The 27,543-nt window shown below is 41.1% G+C and overlaps 3 protein-coding genes and 2 long non-coding RNA genes across 10 annotated transcripts; 1 reads left to right on the forward strand and 4 right to left on the reverse strand.

The window, feature by feature from the left end:
* Positions 1-963: 963 nt before the first annotated feature.
* On the reverse strand, positions 964-3,369 carry LOC103409330 (probable polyamine transporter At3g19553). 2 transcript variants are annotated; one of them, XM_008348137.4, is made up of 3 exons: positions 3,072-3,358; positions 1,922-2,977; positions 964-1,726 (listed from the first exon to the last, which is right to left on the reverse strand). In XM_008348137.4, the coding sequence occupies exons 2-3, from the start codon at positions 2,902-2,904 to the stop codon at positions 1,180-1,182; spliced, it is 1,530 nt and encodes a 509-aa protein (XP_008346359.3). In that variant the 5' UTR covers positions 2,905-2,977; positions 3,072-3,358; the 3' UTR covers positions 964-1,179. The 2 variants fall into 2 exon arrangements, with proteins under 2 accessions (XP_008346359.3, XP_017180737.3); XM_017325248.3 differs by having other exon boundaries at positions 1,922-3,369.
* A 1,359-nt stretch (positions 3,370-4,728) lies between these two features.
* Positions 4,729-6,873, reverse strand: LOC103409344 (uncharacterized). Its single transcript, XR_525135.4, has 5 exons — positions 6,322-6,873; positions 5,967-6,028; positions 5,405-5,473; positions 5,093-5,176; positions 4,729-4,886 (listed from the first exon to the last, which is right to left on the reverse strand). It is a non-coding gene; the product is annotated as an uncharacterized lncRNA (long non-coding RNA).
* A 986-nt stretch (positions 6,874-7,859) lies between these two features.
* On the forward strand, positions 7,860-25,433 carry LOC103436395 (FAD-linked sulfhydryl oxidase ERV1). Of its 5 annotated transcripts, none has more exons than XR_011580524.1 (7): positions 7,860-8,214; positions 8,943-9,020; positions 9,228-9,275; positions 9,624-9,786; positions 9,879-9,956; positions 10,064-10,218; positions 25,360-25,433. XR_011580524.1 is itself a non-coding variant. In XM_070820967.1 (7 exons), the coding sequence occupies exons 1-6, from the start codon at positions 7,978-7,980 to the stop codon at positions 10,185-10,187; spliced, it is 630 nt and encodes a 209-aa protein (XP_070677068.1). In that variant the 5' UTR covers positions 7,862-7,977; the 3' UTR covers positions 10,188-10,218; positions 25,360-25,433. The 5 variants fall into 5 exon arrangements, 4 of the variants coding, with proteins under 4 accessions (XP_028957951.2, XP_070677068.1, XP_070677067.1 ...); XM_070820967.1 differs by having other exon boundaries at positions 7,862-8,214; positions 9,624-9,688; XM_070820966.1 differs by having other exon boundaries at positions 7,862-8,214; positions 9,624-9,688; positions 10,064-10,212; positions 25,355-25,433.
* Positions 20,431-21,264, reverse strand: LOC139195698 (uncharacterized). Its single transcript, XR_011580525.1, has 2 exons — positions 20,988-21,264; positions 20,431-20,812 (listed from the first exon to the last, which is right to left on the reverse strand). It is a non-coding gene; the product is annotated as an uncharacterized lncRNA (long non-coding RNA).
* LOC103436396 (uncharacterized) lies at positions 25,423-27,299 on the reverse strand. Its single transcript, XM_008374824.4, has 4 exons — positions 27,058-27,299; positions 26,823-26,965; positions 25,941-26,066; positions 25,423-25,830 (listed from the first exon to the last, which is right to left on the reverse strand). Exons 1-4 carry the CDS (start codon positions 27,088-27,090, stop codon positions 25,701-25,703), a joined length of 432 nt encoding a protein of 143 aa, XP_008373046.1. The 5' UTR covers positions 27,091-27,299; the 3' UTR covers positions 25,423-25,700.
* Between the last annotated feature and the right edge of the window lie 244 nt (positions 27,300-27,543).

A 27,543-nucleotide genomic window follows, 5' to 3' on the forward strand; every position in this document is an offset into this window, starting at 1 on the left:
AGTGGGGTCATGTGCCCTCAGTGAGCCTTCATTGGCTCCGTCCTTGAATGTTACCAATTAAGGATCCATTGGCAAGGACATTGCACAATGCAGTGACAATCTGGAGTGCATCACTCTTAATAATAATATCTTGATAGCCCCTCTTATTCGCCAGTAATAATTCAGTGTGTGTAAACGTGTGTGTGTGTATCAAAATCCATATTGAGGGTTGAAGAGCCCCTCCCTGTTCTGAATAGTTCTTCAAGTTTTACATTAAAATCCATTCCTTCAACTATAACCAGGATCAAATTTCCACCAACGGAGGCAATGACACAACACACACACACATATATATATATATATATATATCCTGGAAGTCACATTGATTAAAGAGTTTTGTGGATTGATGTCAAGTTTCTTGTCCTTCAAGAAAAGAACCATGCTACGTACGTGAAACATCGTCTTGATTCAAGAAGGGTTTCTTCTATCAGCTTTTGTTTTTTATTTACGTGGGGGGAAGACGACACTCATAGTTCTTCAAGTTTGAGGATGTATTACCACTTATTAATATTCACAGGAAAAGGGAAATTTTAAAGTTCGGATTCTGATCTTTTATTGTAGTCGGCGTAAAGAGTTGTTTATATATATTGCTTACACTAATTTTGTTGGAAAATATTAGTATTTAAGTTTATTTTAGTATTTGGGTTTTGCTTGTTAGTGTAGGATTTGGGCATAATCCATCCGAGTTAGGATTTCTTAGGTTTGGTTCTCTATAAATAGAGCTTGTAATTTAGTTTGAGAAATAAATCATTCACAATGTAACCTCTTGGGATTTTGTAGCCGTTTCGGCATTCTTGTTTGTTTAATAATATTCATTTTATTTTGTAATTTTGTTCGTTGCGCACTCTGATATTCAACTAATTTGACTTACAATTTTCCGCGACGGGTTTTTATATTTTGCATCCCGGAATGCCAACATTAATATAAAGTTCAATCTCAAATTCAGTTTCCTTAGAAAATGTTATTAGCGCTCCAAGTCTTCTCTTAAAGTCTAAACCAAATACAATATGCAACTTGACACATTGTTTTTTTCATTGTATTACACACCGATTGCACTAATTAAATACACATTATATTGGTTTACGCATCGTGCTTTGACTCATGCAATCGTAAAGCTTCAAAATATATAGAGATTTACAGCTACTCTAACTTCAAGGCTTCTTCTTCGGACCTTAACTTGGAGGACTCTTGTTCTGTATCAACCGATGACAAGTCTGTGAGCAGGCCGACTGCAGCCTCGTCTGCACCTTCTTCATGCAAGTGTGAAACCGCGGAATGGCCATCCGGACAGTGAATGGGAGTCTCAGCAGGTTGTTCTCCATCGAAACGCACCCACTTTCTATCCTTTGCTTGAACTAAAAGAAGGTACAACAAAACCCCAAAGATAATTACAGCACCACTTACAAAGAAAGTCTTCAGAGAAGCCAAGCACATAACAAGAACAAGTAACAATGCAGGGGGCAGGCAAAGCATTGTTGCTCCGAATGTTTCGAAGGGAACTTTGTACGGTCTATGAAGGTCTGGCTTCTTCACTCTCAGTTTAATAAAAGCTGCGAACTCCAGAAGCATTCCTATGGCGTATAAGAAATTAAGAAATTCCAAGATTTCTTGAAAGCTCATCCACGACAAGAAGATAACTCCGGTAGCAGAGCACAAAATGCTAATGGTAGGTGTTCCATACTTTGACCTACAAGATAAGAGTTAAAGAAAACAATCAGCTCAGCGCTCATCCACTGTGCATCCAACTAAATTTGTAAGTAAAAGGTCGTTTTCTTTACAGAAGGATCCTTCAAAACAGGAGGTTGCAATTGTGATGTTCTAAAACAGCGGATTGGCTAAAACTGAACCAGTGAAGGGAGCGAAAGTGTACGAAAATGCAAACCTTGAAGCAAATATCGCAGGAAGCATTCCCATCTCACTCATCCCAAGAAGTTGAAAAGCATCACTACTCATTTCTGCTTCAAACAACCCCATGTTAGACATTGCAGCAGCGGCTTGAATCCACCACTTAAGCCAGACGCCACCTATCAACATCCCAACTTGTGCAAAATACCCATCAGTCCACTCACTAGATGCAGAGTTTAAAGCTCCAGTTCCGGCAAGAAGCGGAATCAAATACGAAGAAACAACCACAACTACAGCCCCAAGAAGCGCCTTCGGAAAAGTCTTACTGGGATTTTCAACCTCCCCTGCAAGTGTACTTGCCTTATCCCAATAATTCAGATTCCAAAACATGCTATTGAAGTATCCCCTCCATTCCACTTTCTTAAAATCTACAACTAGCCACTGCTTAACCCTTATCCTAGGAATTGAGATAATCGCCATTACAACAAATGGGCAAAGGGAGAAAACTGCAAGGGAAACAGCAGAGAACCCGACAATATGCAATCCGCGGTAATTCAAGTAAGTCAATGAGAAAGTTATCCCTAAAAGAGCTGGAATTCGAGCAACCATCCGGTTAAAAATAGGAAACGAATGCTTCAAGTAATCGAGGAACAGGACAGGGTAAAGAGCATTGTCCATAACCCCACTAAACCATTTCCAGAAACCCTCCTGGAAACCCCAGAAAGGCCCAAAAGCTGCTGATATCCAAAGCACATATCCGCCATTTTCCGGGAAGCTTGTGGCCAGCTCAGCCGTCACTAAAGCTTCTGGGATGCTCCAAATCAAAGGAAACACTAAGAAACCAAGCAGAGACAGAAGAGGGCCGCCACCGGCCCTGACGGAATCCTCCACTCCAAAAGGACCGCCAGAAACCTCATAGAAAATTAAAGCTATGAGAGGCAACAGGGTCAGCTTTGGACTTGTTTTTGCAGGTGCGTTCTTGGATTCACTGACCATTATTCCCTCTTCAGCCATCCACATACAGCAGAGGGAAATATACTTGAACTCACCCAATCTCAAACCACTTTAATTGATTCAATGAGCTGGGTTTTGCCTAGAATTTGGATCTGATTACAATTCTACCAAAACCCATAACTAAAAGCAATCAGATAAAGAAGTTGGATTTGATTTTTCTCAGGAAAAAGTACCTGTATTGATGGATTTTCCAATCTGGGTTTTGCATGCTTTTCACAGGAGAGGTTTCGGATCCGTATATTCTCTTCTGTTCTGCTTCTGGGAAATCAACCATGGCAGATTGGAGTCATGATGAAAATATGGTCCTTGATTTGGGAATCCTCTCCGGATATCTTGCTTCAAAGCGCACGGATAAAATGATCTGGATCTTTGAAATTTAATACAAAGTAAAAAAACAGAGAAATTAGTTAAAAAAATTTAAAAATTATAATAATTTATTACTGTTTGATCAAATTTTAAAGGTTCAGATCACTTGAACTTAGAGGAAAAGATCCGAAGATGATTTTTTTCTCTTGATTCGGGCCAAGTCAATGTTTGACTTTGGATGCGTTGCATGCGGTACGAGAGCTGTAGGGTGGGTCCCTGGCTCCAAACGCCATTGTCTAGGATTGCGTAAAGAATATGGCAACGGAGGGAAGATACGGTGCGTGATGAGCGATCAACATTTGGTGTTTGGCTCCAAACGTGAGTGGTAGAGGATCTTACCTGATCTTTTTCTTAGAGATTCTAGAGATTTGGTTAACTTTTTATCGTCTATTGTGTGATTAATTTTTATTAGATATTATTTATATTTAATTTTAAATTTTAAATTTTGAAATAATTTTTTACCGCTTGATATATAATGAACGGTTGAGATCATGGAATCCCTAGGATCCTTAGGAAAAGATTCAGCCAAGATCCTTTCCCAACGTGAGTTATGTTGATGTTTTGTTGGGCCCTCCTGAACAAGAGATTTTTTAGTGTGATCGGCACACGAAGTAGTACATCACGTGTTATTATACAAATGGTGAGATTTGTGTGTTAAAAAAATTAATAACATAAAAAATAAAATTTATTACTACTTATATAAAAGCACGTGATGTATCACTCGTGTTTCCGTCACAATGAAAAAATTTCTCCTCCTAAATGAAGAGGCATAGACCCCAAAGAAAGAGAAGACTTACATGACATGATCACATGATCATGGTAGTGTTTTGTATTAATAACATAAATATATGTGTATTTTATTAGTAGAAATGTCATGTAGCGGTGTACTCATTCAATATAAGTTATTTTAACAAAATAGCATATATTAGAATGTGAATGTATCAATTTCATTACCACCACCACCAATTAGCACTACGTTTTATTTTCATCTTTACTTATGAGTAGAAGTTTTATATTTGATTCATGATGCTGTAACATTTGAATTGAGTTCGATATTTGATGCAAATTAACTACCCTATGCGGTTTGACTCTTCTACATCATCATAACTTTTATATTCGTGGTCAACAAATAAACAAACATCTTATATTTCAACAATATTGACACACATACGCTCTTTTTTTTTTAAACTTTCATTGTTCAAGAAAGAAATACAAATGGCTATCCAATTTGAGTTGATTTAGCACTCAAACTAATAATATAGTTGAACGAAAACATTGTTGTTATTATCAATTCCTTTAGTCATTTTCTCATAAGTAGCAGTACTAAGCGCATTAATTAAGTTTTTACATCAATTATATGGGAAAACAAAAACCTACCATATGGTTTGTATAAATTCGCAACTGTTGTAAATAGTATAATACTAGAAATATTGCCCGCGCGTTGCTGCGGGATTAGAAATCGTGTGAAAAAAATGTTTCAAAGCTATAATATATTGTTACAGAATGTTAATGTTATCTACACCGAAAGATGTTTGAATTTATTGAAATAATTTTTACATGAAAAGCATAAATTAGATGAATGAAGCTCTTGAAATTCTTTGAACCACTCTGAATAGCATTACCTGTGAATGATTGATTGTGTAACAAAAATTAGTAAGAGTATAATAGATGAAACTTTAATATGTATAATTCAAACTTCTACACATTTATCCGTACTTTACAAATTGTTAGAAGCTACTAAGATAACAATTGATATCACATAATTGGTATGCTATTAAACATAATGAATTCCATGAAGCAAAAAAAATGATATGCAATTTTAACTTACAATGCTAAAGAAGCTCTATAAGAGTAGTAGCTGGGTCCTCCATGTTTTATCCATCAAAGGCATGGCAACTGTAGATCCTGGAAGCTATAAAAATTCATCCAGTCAAGAGACAAAATTCAATAGTTATGGGTAACGTGAATATGGAACCACGAATGTAAGATATACTTGACAAATTTGCAAATTTATTACAATTTCAATTGAATTTCCAACTTCATTTTCTCGCTTAAAAATCTTAATCTACAAAACCAAATTAGTTTTATCATACAACATTCAAAAATAAAATCCAGTAAAGGAAAAGATCAATTGACTAACCTGAATAAGTGGAAGCATTCATACCTCAATTTAATTTCCAGCTTAATTTTGTTGCTTAAAAATTATGGTCTACAAAACCAAATCAGTTTTATCAACAATAAAGTATCAATTTATGAAAGCAAAGACAACACATAAAAAGAACATTAAAACTGGAAACCAAGTCGTGATATTTCACCATTTGACATAGAAATTTTATCTTGCCTACATACACTGAAATCATTTTTTGTATCTATACACTGATCATTTGACATTCAATACGGAAAAATTAAACATGACCATTCCTCTCTTTTTAAGTTATCAGGGAAAAATTGAACGACAAACAATCAAAAAACCCAAATAGAAAATAAATTTAACAGCAAAGAGATAAAGTATATACATGACCCAAAAATGGTTTGCAAGCTCCAGAATAAAACCCTAAAAGACACCAAAATCTAATCTATATATATAATTCCCACATATTCGACTTTCACACTACAGAAAACACAACTTCACAATATTAAAAATAAAATAAAATAAAATTTGTTGCAGAAAATGCTAAAAGGAAAAAACTGAAATTATTTACCTTGAGCATAAACGGGTTCGAAGCTGCACATAGAAGCCCCAAAAAACGAAGAGCAAAGTGTCCTGAAACAAAAAGAAAAAAAAGCAAATCATACAACCAAACGGCAGTTCTAAGGATATAAACAAAACACCAAAAATTACAAAAACTAAATTCCAAAAAACATAGAGCAACGTGTTCTGAAACGAAAAACACCGAGAATTAGATACAAAAAATGATCAGACATCGGATCTAACGATATAAAGAAAACACCGAGAGTTAGAAGAAAAAAAATTCATACAAAAATGCCACTTGAACATGGAAAACTACAAAAAAATAAAAATAAAACAGCAATACTATAAAGGTTAAAAAATCTCACCACCAAACAGAGGTGGACCTTGGAGGTAACAAATCTACCCTGATAAAGTCGAAAAACCAACAAAATCAGTACTAACCCAGGGATTTTAAACGCAAGATGCAGCAACTATTTATTTTTCCAAGGGTTTTAAACGCAAGAAATTTGCACAGATGATTTGGCTGAGAAAAATGAGAAAGATGAGAAGATCGGAAACCAAAGGTTGAGAAAAGGAAAGCAAATGGAAACTGAAGGAGATTTTGGAAACTAAAGGAGATTTGGAGAGATGCAATTGAAGAGAACTTATCCACGATGATCGACGCGTGGCAAAACAGTGGATAACTTATCCTATCTCACTCAGTATCCATGCTCAGCTTTTCTGTGCATGTTCCAGATTTTTGTTTTTTTAATTATATTTTGATGGCAAGGCATGCATTGCTGCCAGGTGTGATGAGGTAAGGTTTTTTAATTATTTTTTGTGGAAAGGCATGTACCATTGCTGCCAGATGTGTGGTTTTCCATCGGGTTTTAGTATAAATAATAACTGGAGAGCTTTTGTTGGGTTTTAGTATAGATGGGGAAGGATCTAGAGAAAAGCTGGGTGGAGATATAGGAAGGAAGGGCAAAGTTGAAATAACAAAAAGAAGCAGGGATGGAAATGGAAGAATACTGTTAATGAACAGTGATAACTTTTCTTGGGTTTTAGTATATGTATAATTTTTTTCTGTCTTCTCACCTGTTATACCTGGGTTGAAAAAATAAAGAAAGTATAAAATTTTATTGTTAGTTGTGCCACAAACTGGTCCTATTTTAATCACAATTTTTTAATATTTTTTTTGTTTTCCCAACAGATACATATAGGTTTAAAAAATTAAGAAGATATAAATTTTTATTCTTAGTTGTGCCAAAAAAATTAAAAAAAAGGAGGAAATCTACTGTTAATGAACAGTTGTCACATCATGACCTATCACTTCTTTTCTGTCCTGGCCAATATATCTCACATTTTTTTTATGCCACTTCTGACCGAAACCAACCAAAACATGCATCCAACATCTTTTCTACAAAACACAACACGCAAAATTAGGAAACAAACAGAAAATTCCAGAAGACAGCCCAAATCGAGGTTGACTGGATGATGGACGCGTGGAGTGAATGGGTAAAACAGTCATTCGACTGTACAGATGAGGAAACAGCAAGAGAAACAGAGCAAAAACAAAGGGGCATTTCCAACCTTTTACTATTTCTGAACAGTGTTGTATTCAACTGAGTTTTAGTAAATATAATGTATGCCTACATGCATACAGTGAACATGTCATATGCTTAACAATGTTTTTGTTTGTTTCCATGGTGATGCTCTATAAATAGAGCTTTACGAATGTTCAACAAAACAGAGAGAAAAGGAAGAGAAAAATATCTAATTGTAATAATATACATTACTTCCTTTGCAATAGCTTGTGTTGGTATAATACTCTGCAACTGCTTCGTTCCTGTCCCAAATAAAGGTTATCTCTCTATAACTTTTACATTTTTATAACAGCAACTCCAATATCGTTGTATTTAGAAGAAAAATAAGGTTGGCGAACAAAAAAAAAACAAAAAAAAAAGGAACCCACCAAAAGAGAGCTGAAAGAAAAAGCCTACGTTTAATAAGACCAACCTTATTTCCCGCCAAACATTGCCATGTCTGTGAAGATGTCGGAGCATCCATTCCATGCCCTGTTTCAAACTTTTTCAAAAGTCTCCAATTCGATTCAAACCCAACTCTATAATCTCATAGCCCAACCTCACAAGCCATCACCCACCGCCCAAAAAAGCCTTCTCTCCGCCTCTTCCTCCTCCTCCTCCAGGGTGGTAGCCTGGTCAGACAATGGCTCCGCCGATCATCCCGAATCCAAAGACATCCTCAGCACGAAAAAGGTAATCTTGGTCGTTGGTATCCGGTAAGCTCACTGATTTTGCAGCGTTTTGATTCTTAAAGACGCAGCCTTTATTGGGTTTCCTTGTTTGTGATCTTTGCTAGAGAGATGGGTAGTTCGCAAACTGTTTGATAAAAGTCCTGAAAGAGAGTCTAAAGAGTGAAATCCCATTTAAGTATGTTTTAGTTGGAGTATCATTCGGTGGATTGTGTGTGGATATTTAGGGTTCTGGTGAGGTTTTGTCTTTGCTTTCCAGCAACGTAGATTGGCTCATTTGCTGCCATGGGTAATGTGGTTTGACCTGCCCTTTTTTTTACAAGTGATATTATCTACACTAAGGGGGTGGGGTGGGCTTAGCCTCACAATGAGTTAGCAATAATGTGATTTAAATTCACCTTTGGCAAGAATTGAACCTAAGACCTCTCACTTATAAGTGAACAAAAAAAAAAATCACTAGACCGTAATACTAAGTGGCTTTTGAACATGCTGTTTAACTTGTAGCCCTTTAAATTGGAAGTGTTCTTTTATTGTTATTATCATCATTAGTTGTATAGGTTAAGCGAAAGATGTGGTTTTTTCGGAGAATGCATGCAGTTTGGGTTTGTTTATGGACCAATATCACAGTTAGCCTCTATGATATTTTCATTCCATTTTTTCTGTCAAAACCTACTTAGAATTCCAACACAAAAGCGCATTGTTCTTACATTTGAATCAATTTCTTATGTTCAGGTAAAATCTGCTGCTCCTTTGACGAAAGAAGAGCTTGGAAGATCTACTTGGACTTTTCTTCACACTCTTGCTGCTCAGGTAAAGGAAATAGTTTGTATTAGTAATTGTTTTGCAATGTTTGACGAAGTATAATTGCCACATTACTTGCTAAAAAAAAACTGTTTGGCAGAAAATAACTTTTGTGTAACTGCTTCTTCTGCACTTGATCACAATGATATATTATGCTTCATGTAATTAAGTTGTTTAATGTGGATTAACTTCGGTAAGATTTTTTCAAAATTTTAGTATCCAGATAAACCGACAAGGCAACAGAAGAAGGATGTAAAGGAATTGGTATGTTACTCTCTACTCTCTCTCTCTCGTGCACACAATTAATTTCTGGCACTCCAGACTGAAGATTTATAAAAATATATGCACACGAAATCCTTAATTCTTTTGGACGGATTCTCGTCAGAATTCAAGGTAGGATGATGTAGACCGAAAAATGTTTGTCGTTTTGCAATTCAGTTTTTAAGTTTTCATTTGTAATACATGTCCTGTTTTTTTTTTTTTTTCTACTTTGGAATATCACAAGGAGCCTTGAGATAATATATTGTTTACTGGTGAAACGGATATTACACAATGTGCAAGAACTGGAGTAGGCAGTCTGAGCAACTCATGTTGGTTGCATTTACCATGCAGATGTCAATATTATCACGAATGTACCCCTGCAAGGAATGTGCAGATCACTTTCAAGAAATTCTGAGGTTCACAATTTCATCTTTTACTCATCATCTTCGTTCTTCTCTAGTGTCCCGTAGTTCTCAACTACGTCATAGGGTAATTTCGTATCAAATATCTAAATGTGAGATTCAAATGCTGCACTCGTACAATCTCCAGATGCTCGTTTAGTATACTTTTGAACTTATAGATGTATATTTGGTGCATGTTTGGCAGATCAAATCCTGTACAGGCTGGATCACATGCCGAGTTCTCCCAATGGCTATGTCATGTGCATAATACGGTTAACAGAAGGTACGTTCTGCAGAAATCTTCCACTGTTCTGGTTCTGTAATCTGAGAAGCCTGATAACGTTGTAAATTATATTCGTTGAGATCTAATATGTGGAGATATTGATACAGCATTAACAAACCGATTTTCCCCTGTGAACGAGTTGATGCACGGTGGGGCAAGTTAGAGTGCGAACGGCGTGCTTGCGATCTGTTAGGAATTACCGGAAGTTTTGGTGACAACACATATTATTAAGTACTTTCTGGAGTAGATTTGAATGATTAGGGTTGATGCTATTCTTGCAGAAATCATTGTTTGTACCATACTTGACCAATCCCGAAACTACCGAGCACCGGCCAACGCTATACTGTCAAGGACCCAGAAGAGTTCCCCTCCGACCAGGAGGCCAATCACTACTCGACACGTGTCAAGATTAGAAGCCAATCAGAGCGCAGCACGTGTCGACATCAAGAACCAATCACAACATGACACATGTCAATGTGACAAAGCTACAAGTTTTTCTATAAATAGGGGTCATTCCCCCACAATATTGCCTAATGCCATTTTGTGTTAAATCATTCACAAGAACTCACTAAATTGAGAGCTTGATCCTTTGTACTTGTGTAAGCCCTTCACTACTAATAAGAACTCCTCTACTCCGTGGACGTAGCCAATCTGGGTGAACCACGTACATCCTGTGTTTGCTTCTCTGTCTCTATTCATTCACGTACTTATCCTCACTAGTGACTGAAGCAACCAAGCAACCAAGCGAAGGTCACAAAACCTGACACTTTCTGTTGTTCCAAGACCTCCGGTTTTGTGCATCAACATTTGGCGCCGTCTGTGGGAAACGACACTTATTCCTACTCTCTTCAGCTGTGTCAAGCTGGTTTCTATCATTCGTACACTTTCTTTTGACCAGGCATCCCTCTCCAGCATGGGAAGCGAAGGAAGCCACAGCACACAGAATGACACCCCCCTTGCACATAGTGCGAAACAACGAAAGAAGGAAGGAAAACGAGTTCTTCTTCAAGCTAAAGTCGATGAGTTGGAAGCTCAGAACAACAAGATAGCAATGAAGAATGAGGTCCTCCAGGAGCAATATGAGAAGCTCTTCGAGACACTCCACGAAGCTAGGCAAGCTCAGACACGCGAGCTTGTTGCCCCCGTGGAAGTCAACCATCAACTGGGTGCCCTCCAACATGGAGGGTCACATGCATTCGACATAGATATCCCTGATAGGGAACAGATTACCCCTCGACTTGATAATCAACATGAGGCTTCTCTTAACCCAGTTGCTTCAACCCGAACCATGAGAAGTGGAGGGAGACACCTCTTTACTGAAGGGGCAGAAGGATCAAAAGCCGTCTTTCGCGATTGTCGGGATTTCCTGAAGCAACGTCGAGAGAATTCCATCCATATAAGCTCAAAGATTAATGACCCAAGGATTTCTGAGAGACTCGGTCCCCTGCCACGGCCCAAGCCGGCCACCAATTTGGGGAAGGGGCAACAAGTCCCAGAGAGACATGAGGGTACAGGGGACTCAGAGGTGTTCCGACAGACATACCCTGGAAGCCAGTACAGCGAGTCCAGGGAAAAATCACATGCCCTTGATCAAACCTTCCTAATTCCAAGAGGAGATGGAGATTTACGAAAGAAAGCTCCAGTGACACATAACTCCGCTCAGGACCCCCTTGTCCTACAACTTCTTGAGGAAGTAAACAAGTTGAAGGCTGAACGTCAGGCTGAAATACCTGACTGGAACCAACCCAGGCCTGGCCCTCTTACAAGGAGGATCCTCAACACCCCCCTTCAAGCAAAGACAAAGCAAAAGCTTGGCTTGCAACTTTATACTGGAAAAGAGGACCCGATTGAACACCTTAACCTCTTTGAGTCCACCATGGCATACCGGATGCACACCGACGAAGAGCGATGTCTTCTCTTCCCCTCCACCCTCTCTGGTGGAGCTCTAAATTGGTATTGTCGTCTTACACCTGAGACGGTAGACTCATTTGAGGAATTGAGGAAACTATTTGTTTCCCAACACATTTTCCAAACCGATCGCTTGCACTCTGCAGATGACTTGTACACTATCCGCCAGAAGCCAGACGAGTCATTACGTATGTATGCTGGCCGCTTCAGCCATGAATACTCCCGGTGTGCCGAAGCAGATGACAAGACTGCCCTCAAAGCCTTCACGGCAGGCCTACGTGATTGTTTCTTTAAATACATGATCAATGCCAATACTTGGAAGACTTACTCTGAGGTGATGGCGCAGGCTTATAACCATGCCTCCGCCGAGGCAAAGACATATCAGGAGAAACCCCCTACAACCATCCTTTATCAACAAGTGGGAGGTGGAAGCCAGACTCACCTAAATGAGAAGACCTCGACTTCCCAAACAGCAGTGGCACCTCCCCATGCCTTGCATAATGCTTCACCGAATCAACAGACATATCAATTTCAAGGCAAGAGGAAGGATTTCCATCCTCACCACTCTCCTTTCAGTAAAAAGAGTAAGGGACACTATCCCGATAACCAAGGGTATCGCCACAATAACGCTCGCCCCCAGGCAGTCAATGCAGTGGGTCAAACCCGCGTCAAGATACCCCCTACCCCAAGGTATGAGACATACACGCCCTTGAATGCCACATGCGCGGCCATTTACCCCAGCATAGCTCACCTGATACCAAAGCCAAAGCCGAGGCACCCAGATTACACGCCCCCGAATAACGCGGGCACGTTTTGTTGCTACCATGAGCATAACGGCCATGATAGCGAGAAATGTATCATCCTCCGTGATCGTATTGAAGCTTTGGCACGAGAAGGAAAAATTGATCAATTCCTTCTTCACCCTCAAAGGGATAACCGTAACCAACACCAGGTGAATGTCATATATTCCATAAGCGGCGGCACACCCATATCTGAATCTTCCAATAGGGCCATGAAAAACAGTGAACGAAGTCTGAGGCCTGGTCACCAAGTGTTTCACGTGGAAGACATCAGGGGAGGGAAGTATCAAAAACCTAACTGGGATCCGATATGTTTCTACCCTGAGGAAGAAAGAGGCATCATCTACCCTCATAACGACCCATTGATCGTGGAGGCTCACATAGCCAACTTTGATGTTCGACGAATCCTCGTAGACACAGGGGCTTCGGTCAATATCATGTTTGCCGAAGCTTTCAGGGCACTTAGTGTAGCTGAACACTTGCTCGATCGCTCGATTTCTCCTCTGATAAGCTTCTCCGGTGATATCGTGCAACCCTTAGGGAGCATACATTTACCCTTTACTATTGGTACAGGCCCTTACACGGCTACCATTACCACTAACTTCCTAGTGGTTGACTGCCCAACGGCATACAATGTCATCTTTGGGCGCACAGGCATCAATGATCTCAAGGCTATGGTATCCACGCATATGCTGTTGATGAAATTTCCAACCCCCCATGGCAACGGCTACATCAGAGGAGATCAACTTAGTGCACGATCATGTTACAACACTTCAGTTAAGCAACAACACTTGCCCGGACCCAAGGAAACCCTGTCTGTACATGACCAAGTCACAAAGACCAGCCTAGATGAAGCGAACTTGGATCTTCCTGATAGCAACAATCAACCCGATGATCCTCGAGATGACTCTTTCACCCAGCAAGCCCAACCTGCTGAAGAGTTGGAGAAGGTACCTATCTCAAGAGATTATCCAGATCGCATGGTGAAGATTGGCACCACATTGTCACCACCCCTTCGGTTAGCATTGATATCTTTTTTGAAAGAGAACACTGAAGTCTTCGCCTGGTCATACGAGGACATGCCAGGCATCTCTCCCGATGTCATCTGTCATCGTTTGAGTATTGACCCCAAGATCAAGCCGGTGAGACAGAAGCGAAGATCTTATGACGCTGAACGATACGAGGCAATGAAAGCAGAAGTTGAAAAACTCAAAGGCATAGGCTTTGTCCGCGAAGTCAATTACCCGACATGGGTAGCAAATGTGGTCCTTGTTAAGAAAAATCCGACCAAAGAAAGTCTTTTGCTTCAAAAGGTCTTGTGGAGAATGTGTGTTGACTACACCGACCTAAACAAAGGGTGTCCGAAAGATAGCTTCCCTCTTCCTCTTATTGACAGACTTATAGACTCTACGGCCGGGTGTGAACTCCTGAGCTTCATGGATGCTTACTCAGGATACAACCAAATCCTCATGAACCCTTCGGATCAAGAACACACAGCCTTCACTACCGACAGAGGACTATACTGCTATAAAGTTATGCCTTTCGGCCTAAAGAATGCAGGAGCGACTTATCAGAGACTAGTCAACTCAATGTTCGCCGAGCAGATTGGGAAGAGCATGGAAGTTTACGTTGATGATATGTTAGTCAAAAGCAAACATGCTGACCAACACATCACCAACCTATCTGAAACTTTCACTATTTTGAAGAGGTATCGAATGAGGTTAAACCCCAACAAATGTGCCTTCGGCGTAGGCTCTGGCAAATTCTTAGGTTTCATGATTAGCCAACGAGGCATTGAAGCTAATCCCGAGAAGATCAAAGCAATCCTCGACATGAAGGAACCGGTAACTTCAAAGGACATCCAGAGCCTTACTGGCAAGGTGGCAGCCTTAACCAGGTTCATTTCTAAGGCCACAGACAAATGTGCTCCCTTTTTTAAAGCACTTAAGGGAAGTAGGAAGTACATTACATGGACTGATGAATGTGCCGAGGCATTCAAAAACCTCAAGGAGTACATGAGTAAAGCCCCTCTACTCTCCAAGCCCGAGGTAGGAGACATTCTCATTATCTACCTATCGGTATCAGCTTCAGCCGTAAGTTCCGTTCTCATTCGAAAGGATGGGAATATTGAGCGACCTGTCTACTACGCTAGCAAAGCCTTACAAGATGCGGAGACACGGTACTCTAACATTGAGAAATTGGCTCTGGCATTGGTCATGTCTGCTCGAAAACTCCGCCCTTACTTCCAAGCGCACTCCATCATCGTGCTTACCAATTATCCTCTTCGACAGATACTCCAAAGTCCTGACACTTCAGGGCGAATGATCAAATGGGCAATAGCGTTGGGTGAGTTTGACATCTCCTACCAACCAAAGCCAGCTGAGAAGGGCCAAGCAGTGGCAGACTTCATTGCCGACTTCACATATCCGGTTGACATTGCTTCTACACCTGAAGCAGTGGCTTCATTACCCTCGGAAGCTCAGAAAGTAGAATCAACGACCTCAGCATGGAGTCTGTATGTTGATGGCTCATCCAACCAACAGGGCTGTGGAGCGGGACTAGTCTTGACTACGCCCGACAAAGTAGCAATGGAGTATGCTCTTCGTTTCAAATTCAAGGCATCAAACAATGAGGCCGAGTATGAAGCCCTTCTAGCAGGATTACGTTTGGCCAAACACCTCGGGGTTAAACAAATTGATATTTTCAGTGACTCCCAATTAGTGGTCAACCAGGTTACCAACAACTTTGATGCTAAGGACAGCTCCATGGCAGCATATCTTGCGCAAACACAACTTTTGCTCAAGCACTTCCACTACCAGATCACCCAAGTTCCTCGAGCGGCAAACAGTCATGCAGACGCCCTGGCTCGCCTCGCCTCAGCTGTGGAAGACAAGATTGGAAGAAAAATTCATGTCGAACTGTTGGCAACACCAAGCACCATGGCCGCAGAAGTATGCAACTTACAACAGGGGGATAGTTGGATCACCCCGATCTATAATTTCCTTGCTCATGGCACCCTCCCAAATGATAAAGTCCAGGCTAAGCAAATTCGATACAAGTCTACCCGCTACCTGATCATCAATGATCAACTCTATAAGCGAGGTTTTAGCCTGCCATACTTAAGGTGTCTTACGCCTGCCGAGGCGGAAATCGTCCTTCGGGAAATACATGAGGGAGTCTGTGGAGATCATGCTGGATCTCGGTCCCTAGCACACAAGACTTTTCGCCAAGGATATTACTGGCCAACACTCCACCAGGATGCCATCAAAGTATCCCGCTCATGTGACAAATGTCAACGATATGCAACTATTCCTCATTCCCCTCCAGAGCCTCTTACTCCTATGATCAGCCCTTGGCCCTTCGCCCAGTGGGGACTTGATTTGATCGGCCCAATGCCGGCAGGGAAGGGCAAAGTCTGTTACGCAGTCGTTGCAGTGGACTACTTCACAAAGTGGGCTGAAGTAGAACCCTTGGCAACCATTACTGAGGCAAAGATAGAAGACTTCGTGTGGAAGAACATCCTTTGTAGATTCGGCATTCCCAATGCGATAGTCACTGACAATGGGCGACAGTTTGACAACAAGAAGTTCAGGTTGTTCTGCTCTAAGTTCAACATCAGCTTATGCTTTGCCTCTCCAGCTCATCCCCAGTCTAATGGACAAGTTGAGGCCATCAACAAAATAATCAAGCGCACTTTGAAAACCAGCTTGGACAAAGCTAAAGGCTGTTGGCCAGAATTTGTACCCCAAGTTCTTTGGTCATATCGCACTTCATATCGGACTTCAACAGGAGAAACTCCATTCTCACTTGCCTTTGGCACAGAGGCGGTTGTCCCTGTTGAGCTCGAGCAAGCAACATTCCGAGTCCAGAACTACATTCAAAGTGAAAATGACAAACAACTCACCCTCAACTTGGATTTAGTCGAGGAACACAGAAACCAAGCTCACTTGAGGAATGTCGCCTACAAGCAGCGCATCTCCAACTATTATGACTCTAGGGTCAAGCTTCGTTCTTTCAAAATAGGAGACTGGGTCTTAAAGAAAAGATTACTCTGCGACAGAGTCCCGAGTGAAGGCACACTTAGTCCAAACTGGGATGGACCGTATGAAGTCATTGGCATCAGTCGCCCTGGCTCTTACACACTTAGAAGCTCCGATGGCAAGACCCTTGGCCATCCATGGAACGCTGATCACTTGAAGTACTACTACAAATAGACTCACGATGTACAAGTGTTGAGCTATAGCCGTTCGGCATCCTATGTAATGAAGGCCATTTGGCAATGAATTCAATAAAGAGGTAATTTAGCCAACTCAGCCCTCACTATTTTACATTCCTAGCAAGGGAACACTCAAGTGTTGAAACCTCAAAGCAGATATATCCAACACGAAGCAAAATCTAAGTATGTGTCGACAAGACTATACAAAGAAAGGAACAACCAAACAATGGCTTATATCCAAACAATAGATCTATTCATACATAGCCAAACATGCATTAATAATAGTGCAAACACTCATAAACACCTAAAATCCAAAACTCTCAAGCTTATAACATGGGCACATGTTATACACACATCAGACTACTACATCCAGAATACATGCAGATAGTAAAGACACTGCTATTCATTCTCATCTGAAGCCGAGCCCCTGGCAGTATCACTCCGTGTCCTACCATCATCCTCTGCATCCCCAAGATCCTCTTCACCATGCTGAGTCTGTGCATCAGCACTACCTTCATTATCAGACTCATCTTCGCTGCTAGGATCAACAGCAAGGACAAATGTCTCGCCCTTTCGATGATGCTCATTTATATCTTCGTGGTATTTTCGAAGAATGCTCCCATCATCATAACGATCAAGGACGGCCATCCATTTCCTTTTTTCAAAGCGAGCTTCTTGAGCACAGTAGGGTTTAATAGCAAGATGAAAGGTCGAAGAACTTAAGTATTCTTGCACAGCAGCCTCCCTTTCAGTTGGAATGCTCTTCTCCAGTTCAGAAATCTCAACTAAGGCACCATCCAATTCTCCCCTAACCTTGGATACTTCCAAGGTAGCCACCTCCAACTGTTTTTTAGTTGCCTCAAACAATTTCTTAAGCCTTAGGTTCTCACCATTTCGCCTTTTCAAGCTCTCCATGGTTTCGTCCTTCAGTTGGAGGGCCTGAGTCAAAAGTCCCTTATTCCTCCGGGCCTCGTCCACAAGCTGCTTATTCTCCTTCAGTTTTGCCTTGTACCGCTCAACCTCTTGCAGTCTGTCGTGATACTCAGCCATGACCTGCATGGCAAGACGATCATCACTACCTAAATAATGATAATAAAGAGGAAAAAGTAAGGAAATGACAAAGTAACACTCACATATGAAGACAGCTTCAACATCCGGTCGCAATCCGATTCATCCTTAGCTAAGGGCTCTCCGAGCTCATCGAAGGCGAATCGACGCCCTGCCAAGCAATTGTTGATATCCCCAAAATCCTTTGGCCGCGTGGCAACCCTCAAGTCCTTCCACGGGACACTGCCAGCTCTTTCCTTGCCTTTCCCCTCATGGCGGGAACCAGGATCACTTTCCTGGACAGTGTGCTCCATAGTAAGAGGATGAGGCAACAGTCGGCTCCCTTCTCCTGCAACTACGGCAGCAGCATTATCAACGGCCTTGACTCCAGTCTTCCTAAAGGCAGGCCCCTTAAGGACCACATCTTGGGACTTAGGTCTAACGGATGGTTCCCCTCGGAACTTATGAATTTTCTTATGCGGTAGGATGTCTTCCGAAGGAACTAACACTGGTGTTTTCCTTTTATGGGTGCTAGTCCCTGTTTTCTTGCTTACCTTCTCCACTGCATAAGGAAAATCAAAATAAGAAATACAACTTTCCAAATAAAGTAAGGAATTGAGCTAAGTTTACATGAAGGATACAACTTACTCGATCGTCCCTGGCTCTCGGAAACTAAGGGTTGGAAACCGTACCGACGAAATAAGGGTCGTAGCTTGCTTAAGTGTCTATCCTCTTTGGGCACCCTCAACACCTTCTCTATGTCAGATAGCTCCTGCCCAAACAGTTGGATGGTGCCCCGCGTCACTACATGAAGCAAAGTGTTAGACGCAAGAAAAGACCACAACAAATAGCAAATAGTACGAACGGTGGATACGTTACAACCTACAGTCTGGAAGTGAGTAAGCACACGTCGCTCAGGCGTGACACCCTTATCATACTCCCAATCATTATACAGAAAGCACCAACGGTTTTTCCATGTGTAGTATGCCTTTTTCTTACCATACACAATACGCTCTCTCTCACTCCGACATGCACACTCGGCATAACCATTGCATGATTTTGCTGGGCGCATCTTGTAACAGTAACGCCACTGATGGAAGGAAGGCTCACACAACCCACACTCCATCCAAATGATATAAAATCCAATCAAAGTATCCCAGAAACCAGGATTGAGTTGCCCAGGTGCATATCCGATCAAAGATAACATCTTTTGCAACCACGGATGTAAAGGTAGTCTCACCCCTAAAGTCAGTAATATCTGGGTGTAGAACATAACATGACCCTGGGGAGGCTCAGAAGGCCATTCTTCATCATGTACCAAACGTATCCCTACACTACGAGGGATATTACATGACTGCCTTAGCGCCTCAACCTGCTTCTCATTATCTAACAAGTTATTCTTTAGATGGTCTGCTGTGAACTCAGAGCGAACTATGGGTATGGCATCAAAAACAACCCCCTCACCCAACGCCATGGAGGAAGAACTAGCAATAGCTAAAGTTTGACGGTTGGGAAGATCATCCAATGTTTCTCTAGTACCGAACTCTAACAAAGACCCTGAAGACTCCGACATTGCAGACTCAGACTTAGAGCTAAAGCTAGAAGAGCCCTCATCACTAGAACTTCCAGGCTCTGACATCTACAATAAGAAGAAACAAATTCTATCACTACATGCATGATCAAAACATAAGGAAGTTCCTATATTACCCACATGAAGATGGTGCAAAGCGATGCCGGAACCCTTCTCAATCAGAAAGCAATCCGTCTTCCACAGTCACTACAAAACAAGCAAATGAAGACCGTGTCAAGCGCCAAAAAAAAAAAAAAACAAAAAAAAAAACAAAAAAAAAAAAGGCTTCATCCAAAAAGCTTCACCCGAAAAGCTTCACCTCCAAAGCTTCACCCACAAAGCTTCACCCACAAAGCTTCACCCAAAAAAAGCTTCACCCGAAAAGCTTCACCTCCAAAGCTTCACCCACAAAGCTTCCCCTAAAAAGCTTCACCCACAAAGCTTCACCCAAAAAAAGCTTCACCCGAAAAGCTTCACCTCCAACGCTTCACCCACAAAGCTTCCCCTAAAAAGCTTCACCCACAAAGCTTCACCCAAAAAAGCTTCACCCGAAAAGCTTCACCTCCAAAGCTTCACAAGGGCCCAAAGCTTCACTTAAAAAAGCTTCACCTACAAAGCTTCACCTAAAAAAGCTTCACCTAGAAAGCTTCATCTACATACTTTCACCATCAAAGCTTCACCATCAAAGCTTCACCTAGCAAGCTTCATCTACAAAGCTTCATCTACATACTTTCACCATCAAAGCTTCACCATCAAAGCTTCACCTAGCAAGCTTCATCTACAAAGCTTCATCTACAAAGCTTCACCATCAAAGCTTCACCTAGAAAGCTTCAACACCAAAGCTTCACCTACAAAGCTTCAACACAAAACCTTGCTCCAAATAAACAAATTTTGTTCACAAAACCTAAACATTTTTTGTTTTACACCCACAAGGGCCCAAAATCTTCCTTCTTATTTATTCACTTATATATGTTCCCAAACATATTATGATAGATCAAATAATAATTCAAAGTCCAAAATTTAGTTATGGACAAAAATACAAGCAATTCACCAGTACTGAAGTTGCTACAAAAACTGGAATCTTCCCCAGCCTAGAAATCCAACAAAGCTTCGCCTCCTTTTCTCTATCAAATTTTTGCAGCTGCTGCTTCTCTCCAATGGAGCTGAATTTTGGACACCCTCTAGTTCTTGAGCAGATGAACAACTTTCAAGAAGGAACCATTTCTGTTTGAGCCACGGAAATTAAAGTGTTGAAGCTCCAAGCATGACAGTCGGATTCTTGCAGATTTCGAAGCTGCTGTGATGTTTCGAAGATCTGGAAATATTTAACCATTAGTTCATTCTGAATTTTTGATATGTTATGAAAGAGACGATGAGGAACAACTTCAATGAAGAAAGCATGCTGATCTGAACAATAGAAAATGGAGTTTCGAAGCTCACAACAAATCTGACGGGTTGACAGAAAAATAATAACCAGTCATTCATCATACCTGAATTTCTTGAGTTATACAGCTCCGAGGGATCTCAATTTTGGATATGTTGTAGTTCACAAGTTAAGGAACAACTTCGCTGAAGAAAGTTTGTTGATCTAAGCAAGAGAAAATGGAGTTTTTGAAGCTCACAACAGGTCTGACGTGTTGACAGACAAATGATGAACAATCACTCGTCGTACCTGATTTTCTAGAGTTGTACTGATCTGATGGCTCTCAAATTTGGATATGTTGTAGTTAAGGAATTAAAGAACAACTTTCATGAAGCCAACTTTGTGATTCGAGCTACAGATGATGGTCTTATATTGAAAACCAATTCCGGGTGTTAGGGGAAACGAAAAACAATTCCACCAAAGAAACATCATTATGATGTTTCATCATTATGGTGTTTTCATCATTATGATGCTTTCATCATTGTGATGCTTCCATCATTGTGATGCTTCCATTATGATTGTAATGCACCAACGGTTACACCCTCTATCATAGCAGTATGTGTGTGTATCTCCCTATAGTCATCCTGTGCAAGACTATCGTAGTCAGATGGCTTTCCATAAAACAGCTACCAACCGTTACACCTTCTGCAATTCCACTTATTCGGGCCTAGCAACCTTCATAAACAAAATATATGAAGAAAAAGTCCGGGGCTACCACTTAGAAAACAAAAGAATGAAGTTTTGGTACTTACGACATGGACTATTAGCAAGACACCTCATTCGTCAACTCCCTCGACTAGAGACTTGGGGGACTCCCACCATATGCTACTACGCCTTGGTACTCAAAAGTTCGTGACTACTCAGTGACTTGGATTTTTCAAGTCTCCAACCGAGAAGTTTTCCTCACTCGGGAAATTAAGGGAACACTACCTCAAACTACATGCTTCACTCACAAAGCTTCAACAATACAGGTTTCAACAAAAGCAAAAATTCAAAGAACTTTATGAAGAAGGCTTTGGTGTATTTAACACAATATGTTGAAATGAAGCAAAGCTTATTTATTAATATTTTCGATAAGCCACAAATATGTACATATACATGAGTCAAAATAAACAAACAAAAGGGAGCCTTCACAAAGGTTGCTTAGGGGAAGTCTCAGCAGTCGGTAGAGCCCCAGAAAGAGAAAGCACCGGAGGGTGGTTATCCGGAGCCTCAGTACTTGACAAAACCCCAGAAGGAGGAGGCATTGGAGGTTCATCATTTGAAGCTTCATTACCAGGTACAGCCCCAGAGGACGAAGGCAATAAATGCCTTTGGAACAAACCCACAAACCGCTGATGATCAAGTAAAACCTTACCATCAGATTCCTTCATCTGGTCAAGCTTCCTCTTCATGTTTGTAGCATAGTCATGGGCGAGCCGGTGTAACTGCTTATTCTCATGCTTGAGCCCTCTAATCTCCTGTTTGAGACTCATCACTTCAGCAGCCAACGATTCAACTTGGCGGGTTCTAGCAAATAGGCGTTGGGCCATATTAGACACAGAACCTGCACACTGAACACTAAGAGCCAGAGAGTCCTTAACAGCCAACTCATCAGACCGTTTGGAAAGTAGTCTGTTATCTTTGGGAGTGAGAAGGTTCCTGGCCACCACTGCAGCGGTCATATCATTCTTCATCACAGAATCCCCAACGGTAAGAGGACCAGTAGGGGATATGAAGGATGGGCGCCATATGTTGTCTGGAGAAGGCGTGGCTGTCTCTTCTCCAAGGTTCAAGTCAAAACGACGGTCGGAGGGTCCAGACATTTTCAAATGTGTTGAAGAAGGAAGAGGTCAGACAAATCAAGATCTTAGAAGTGCAGGAAATAAGCTTCTACTGGTAGAGATTCAAGTGTGCTGTGGAACTTAATGCCAGCCTCTATAAAAATCTGCACTCGACGGAGCTTCAGAAATCGAAGAGGCGTTTGCTTTCTCAAAAGCTGGGCTGCTCAGAGACCACGAGGGCCGATCTCAGAAATCGAAGAAGCACCTGCTTTTTCAGCCTCGTCAGCACCTGTCACATGCACACTCAGCTTTGCGGAAATTACGGGCAATCTGTCGAAGATTTCTGGTGAAGTAGAAAGCACGTGAATCTTACTGTTCAATCACCGCTCTCCATATGCACCATCAACTCCTCGGGTACCACATATAACTTTGTCAAAGATCTCTGACAAAGTTTAGGCACGAGAATTTCGAAGTTCCAGCTACCCTACTATTACCCATAAGGGTAAAGGAACATCACCACTGCTTGACAACTGGAAAGTCCCTATGTGTGTCGACCTCCGTGTTTTGCGGCAAGACAGGTTGGCAAGAACGTCCAACCTTTACTCACATTCGAGAAAAGACTCCCAACATAATTACTTTCTCAAAAACCGGAGTAGCACCGCTTTCCGAATCTCGAGAGTCAGATCCTCGACGGGATTGCTTGTTCGAAAACCGAAGAGGCACAACTCTCAGAACTTCGAGAGCCAGATTTCCTTAGATAAAGCTTGTCTGTAATCTTCACACGTAATATCAGCTTTCCAGATACCACATACCACTTTTTCAAAGTGCTCTGACAAAATTAAAACACGTGAAGCTGGCAGCTCCCACTACATTGCTGTGACCAAGAAGGGTAAAGGAATAGCATTACTACTTGTTATTGGGAAATCCCTATATACATTGACCTCCCTCCTCAACGGACAGGCAAACCTGCAAAAATGCTCAACCCTTTCTCACATTCGAAAAGGCACCCTCAACATAACCTCTCGAAATACTCAGCTTTATTTCCCCCCGATAATACCTCAGCAAATAAGCCACACCAAGAACAAGAGTATCTCATATCATCAGGGTCGAAAGCAAGAGTATCCCATATCATGCTTTCTCCCTGTCTTTGTCTTTGTCCTTGTCCACACCTGCAGGACAAGGAGAAAGAGAGCAGTCAGTCGGAACCTGAAATCAAACCTCCAATTTGGAACTGACTGCCTGGAGCCTTTGCCTGGTCGCTTACTTAGCATTGCTCTCGAGTACTCATCCTCAACTGCTATCAAGGTCACGAATTCCACCGGCAAATACCTCATGACAGTTGATCAGATATTGGCTCTTTACACTGAAGCTGCCAAGCGTGAATGAGTCACTATGAAGGAATGTTCTGAAGGACCATTTAAATGCAAAGTTTGCACACCACTTCTGCCATGCAAAAGATTGAAGCAGAAGGTTCAACGGTGGGCTGAAACAGATCACTACAGCACGACACCTTTCCATACCACATTCATTATTCCGTCAACAGCAATAGTATCCCATATCATCAAGGTCGAACGTACTCTAGATTTGATGGACTTGTTTTGACCCTCAAATTTTTGAGTCGGCCTTATACTCTGAAGGGCACCAGAAAACCCTCCAGCACAGTTCAAGAATAAGCCTGTGGAAAGTTACTTCTTCAAAAGCAAAAGTATCTCATATCATCTCTTATCCATTTGTTTCTCCTTATCCTGGCAGTTGAATGAGAGACAAGGAGAATGAGAACAATCAACCGGAAGCCGAAGTCAAACCTCTGCTCCTGGTTTGCTTACTTGGAAGTTTGACTGCTTACCTTGTCTGTCACCTCTTTCGGCAGATCTCCTAGCTCGGCGACTTGGGGGACTCCTACTATAGGGTTTGTATCGCACTTGACCAAGCCCGAAACTACAAGTAAGCTTCAAGTGAAATTGATACATTACCTTGTGCGTCAACATCAGCTAAATACACCATTCCCGGATGGAGGAAAGGTACTTCCAGAGAAGGGCAGATGAAGATCAGACCACACTTCGGTACTTAGAAGTTTCGTGATTACTCAAGGGATTGGATCTTGCAAGTCCCCAACCGAGGAGTTTCCCTCACTCGGGAACTTAGGGGAGCACTGTTTGTACCATACTTGACCAATCCCGAAACTACCGAGCACCGGCCAACGCTATACTGTCAAGGACCCAGAAGAGTTCCCCTCCGACCAGGAGGCCAATCACTACTCGACACGTGTCAAGATTAGAAGCCAATCAGAGCGCAGCACGTGTCGACATCAAGAACCAATCACAACATGACACATGTCAATGTGACAAAGCTACAAGTTTTTCTATAAATAGGGGTCATTCCCCCACAATATTGCCTAATGCCATTTTGTGTTAAATCATTCACAAGAACTCACTAAATTGAGAGCTTGATCCTTTGTACTTGTGTAAGCCCTTCACTACTAATAAGAACTCCTCTACTCCGTGGACGTAGCCAATCTGGGTGAACCACGTACATCCTGTGTTTGCTTCTCTGTCTCTATTCATTCACGTACTTATCCTCACTAGTGACTGAAGCAACCAAGCAACCAAGCGAAGGTCACAAAACCTGACACTTTCTGTTGTTCCAAGACCTCCGGTTTTGTGCATCAACAATTAGGGTTGATGCTATTCTTGCAGAAATCATTGATTGTAATCAACTTTCGTATAAAGAATTTCATGATTTGCAGATAATTTTTATATTGATATTCATAAGCAAAATCCTTCCTGCTATTATCATGCCGTGATGCGGAAAGAGTCAGACAAAGCGATATTCATCGAGCTTGATAACTTTACACGTCCAGATAAATTACAAGCTTTGTGTAATGAAGATCATCTGATACCATCTGCTCTTTCAAATAAGAAAACATAAGCAAACAAAATGAAGGTTGACTCTGAGAAGAGTACTGTGACATGCCCCGCCAGATATAAACACAGTTAGATTATGTCCCATGTCTGCTATTAAACCGTACGGAATGGTGGCGCCTCGCCGAATTTCAGAATGTAGGCAGTTTCATATACAGGCCGCAGTTGTGGGATCAGTTGCGCATCTAAATATGCATCACAGGAGAAACACCAGACAGATAGGTCACTGCACGAAATGTAAACCAAGACAGAAGAGGAATTTGTAAGAAATTAGACTATATAGAAGTAAAGAAAAAGACTTGAGGATGCCTAAGAAGAAAGGATTGGTAATTGTACCTATAGCTGAGAGCAAGACAATGGTTAGACTGCTGGTAATGCTGGAGCATGTGCTTGTTCACAAAGCGGCTGCAGAGGACGTCCTTACAGCACAAACATAACCAGTTCTCATTGGGATGCTGGCATCTAGTATAAACGAAAATTGTTCCGCAGATGTAAGATGCTAGGCATGATTCAGGAATCAGGCACTCGGACAATGTAAAGCATAAAGAATCAACCGAAGCATGCTACAGATCTTTGTAATTCAACAACTCGAAGATTCTATTGAATTAGAAAACTTAAAATGTTCTTTCGTTTGAAGTTCTCTTTCAATCAATGGCACTTAGAGTAAACAGAAGCATAAAGAATGATTGCTTTCGATTCCTATCACAACTAAGCAACCACGGTACAAAAAAACAAATTGGTGATATGATCTTGTATGATGTACACAAACTACAGTTGATTTAAACTAGCAGATCGTTGTGCTGTAGATGAGGCACCTCGATCAGCACACTTCCAACAATTAGCTAGGAATAACAATGCAGTTCCCTCCGCCAACCGAAACAATTAGCTAAGAATAACGATGCAACTCCCTCCGCTAACCGATAAAAAAAGAATGTAAGATTCCTTGTGGGTAAGAATTATATAACTTTTATCTTATTTTTGCAAATCTTATGACAATCAATAGTAGCATTCATCCATATGTTTCAGAAACACCATACAAATTGAGAAAGCAGACCCTCAACCTTAAGGAGATGGGTTATGTATATGCTAAGTAAAAATATTCAGTGATCAAAAGCTGAATCAAGAACTGGGTAAGATTGGCACGAATCCAACAACACACAATTAAAAAAGATTTGAATGAATTGACCAAAAAAAGAAGAAGAAGAATTGAATAGGAACCTGTTGCAGGCAGTATCAGGAGTGGGAATGTGAGCGAGATCAGACGACAGGGAAGCAAGGTGATCGCAAGATGTTCGGGCCTCGACCCAACCCGATTCAGCTCCATAAAATAAATCTTCCTCGTTTTCTAGAAATTGGTCCTCCTGATTCACATAATTGACAATAACCCTTTGTTTTAAATTTCAAAATAATCAAGATTTCGGGTTCAGCCAAAGCGTAAAGTGATGGATTTTACCTGCGCAGAAGAAGAACCAGCTTGGGCTGCCATGGATGAACACCGAGAGAGTCTCACTCTGGACAAAGTTGAGGACTTCTGCAAAAATTTTACTCCCAGGCCGCGGTTTATGCATTACCTTGGGTTAATTACAAGGGAGCTGCTGGACTCACTCTATATTATAATCCCACCCCATATCTGGGGTTAATTACAAAATTTTCATCCTATTTTTTCACCCATATTATAATCTCCCTCACTATAAAGGTTAAAAAATTGAAATGATATTTTCCCGCTCACAATTATTCCTCAAATAATCTCTAATATAAATCTAAAGTTATAAACTTGTCTCTTAGAAAAAAGAGTATAACAAATAATATATAAAATTAAAATAAAGGACATGATCATGAGAATTTAATCTGTTTCATCAAACATAAAAAAATTTACATAATTGTTTCGTAATAACATAAGAAAAATACATGATTGTTTCGTATTAAGGAAAAAGTTTTA

The sequence above is a fragment of the Malus domestica genome, chromosome 05 (assembly GCF_042453785.1).
Source record: "Malus domestica chromosome 05, GDT2T_hap1".
Lineage (NCBI taxonomy): Eukaryota > Viridiplantae > Streptophyta > Magnoliopsida > Rosales > Rosaceae > Malus > Malus domestica.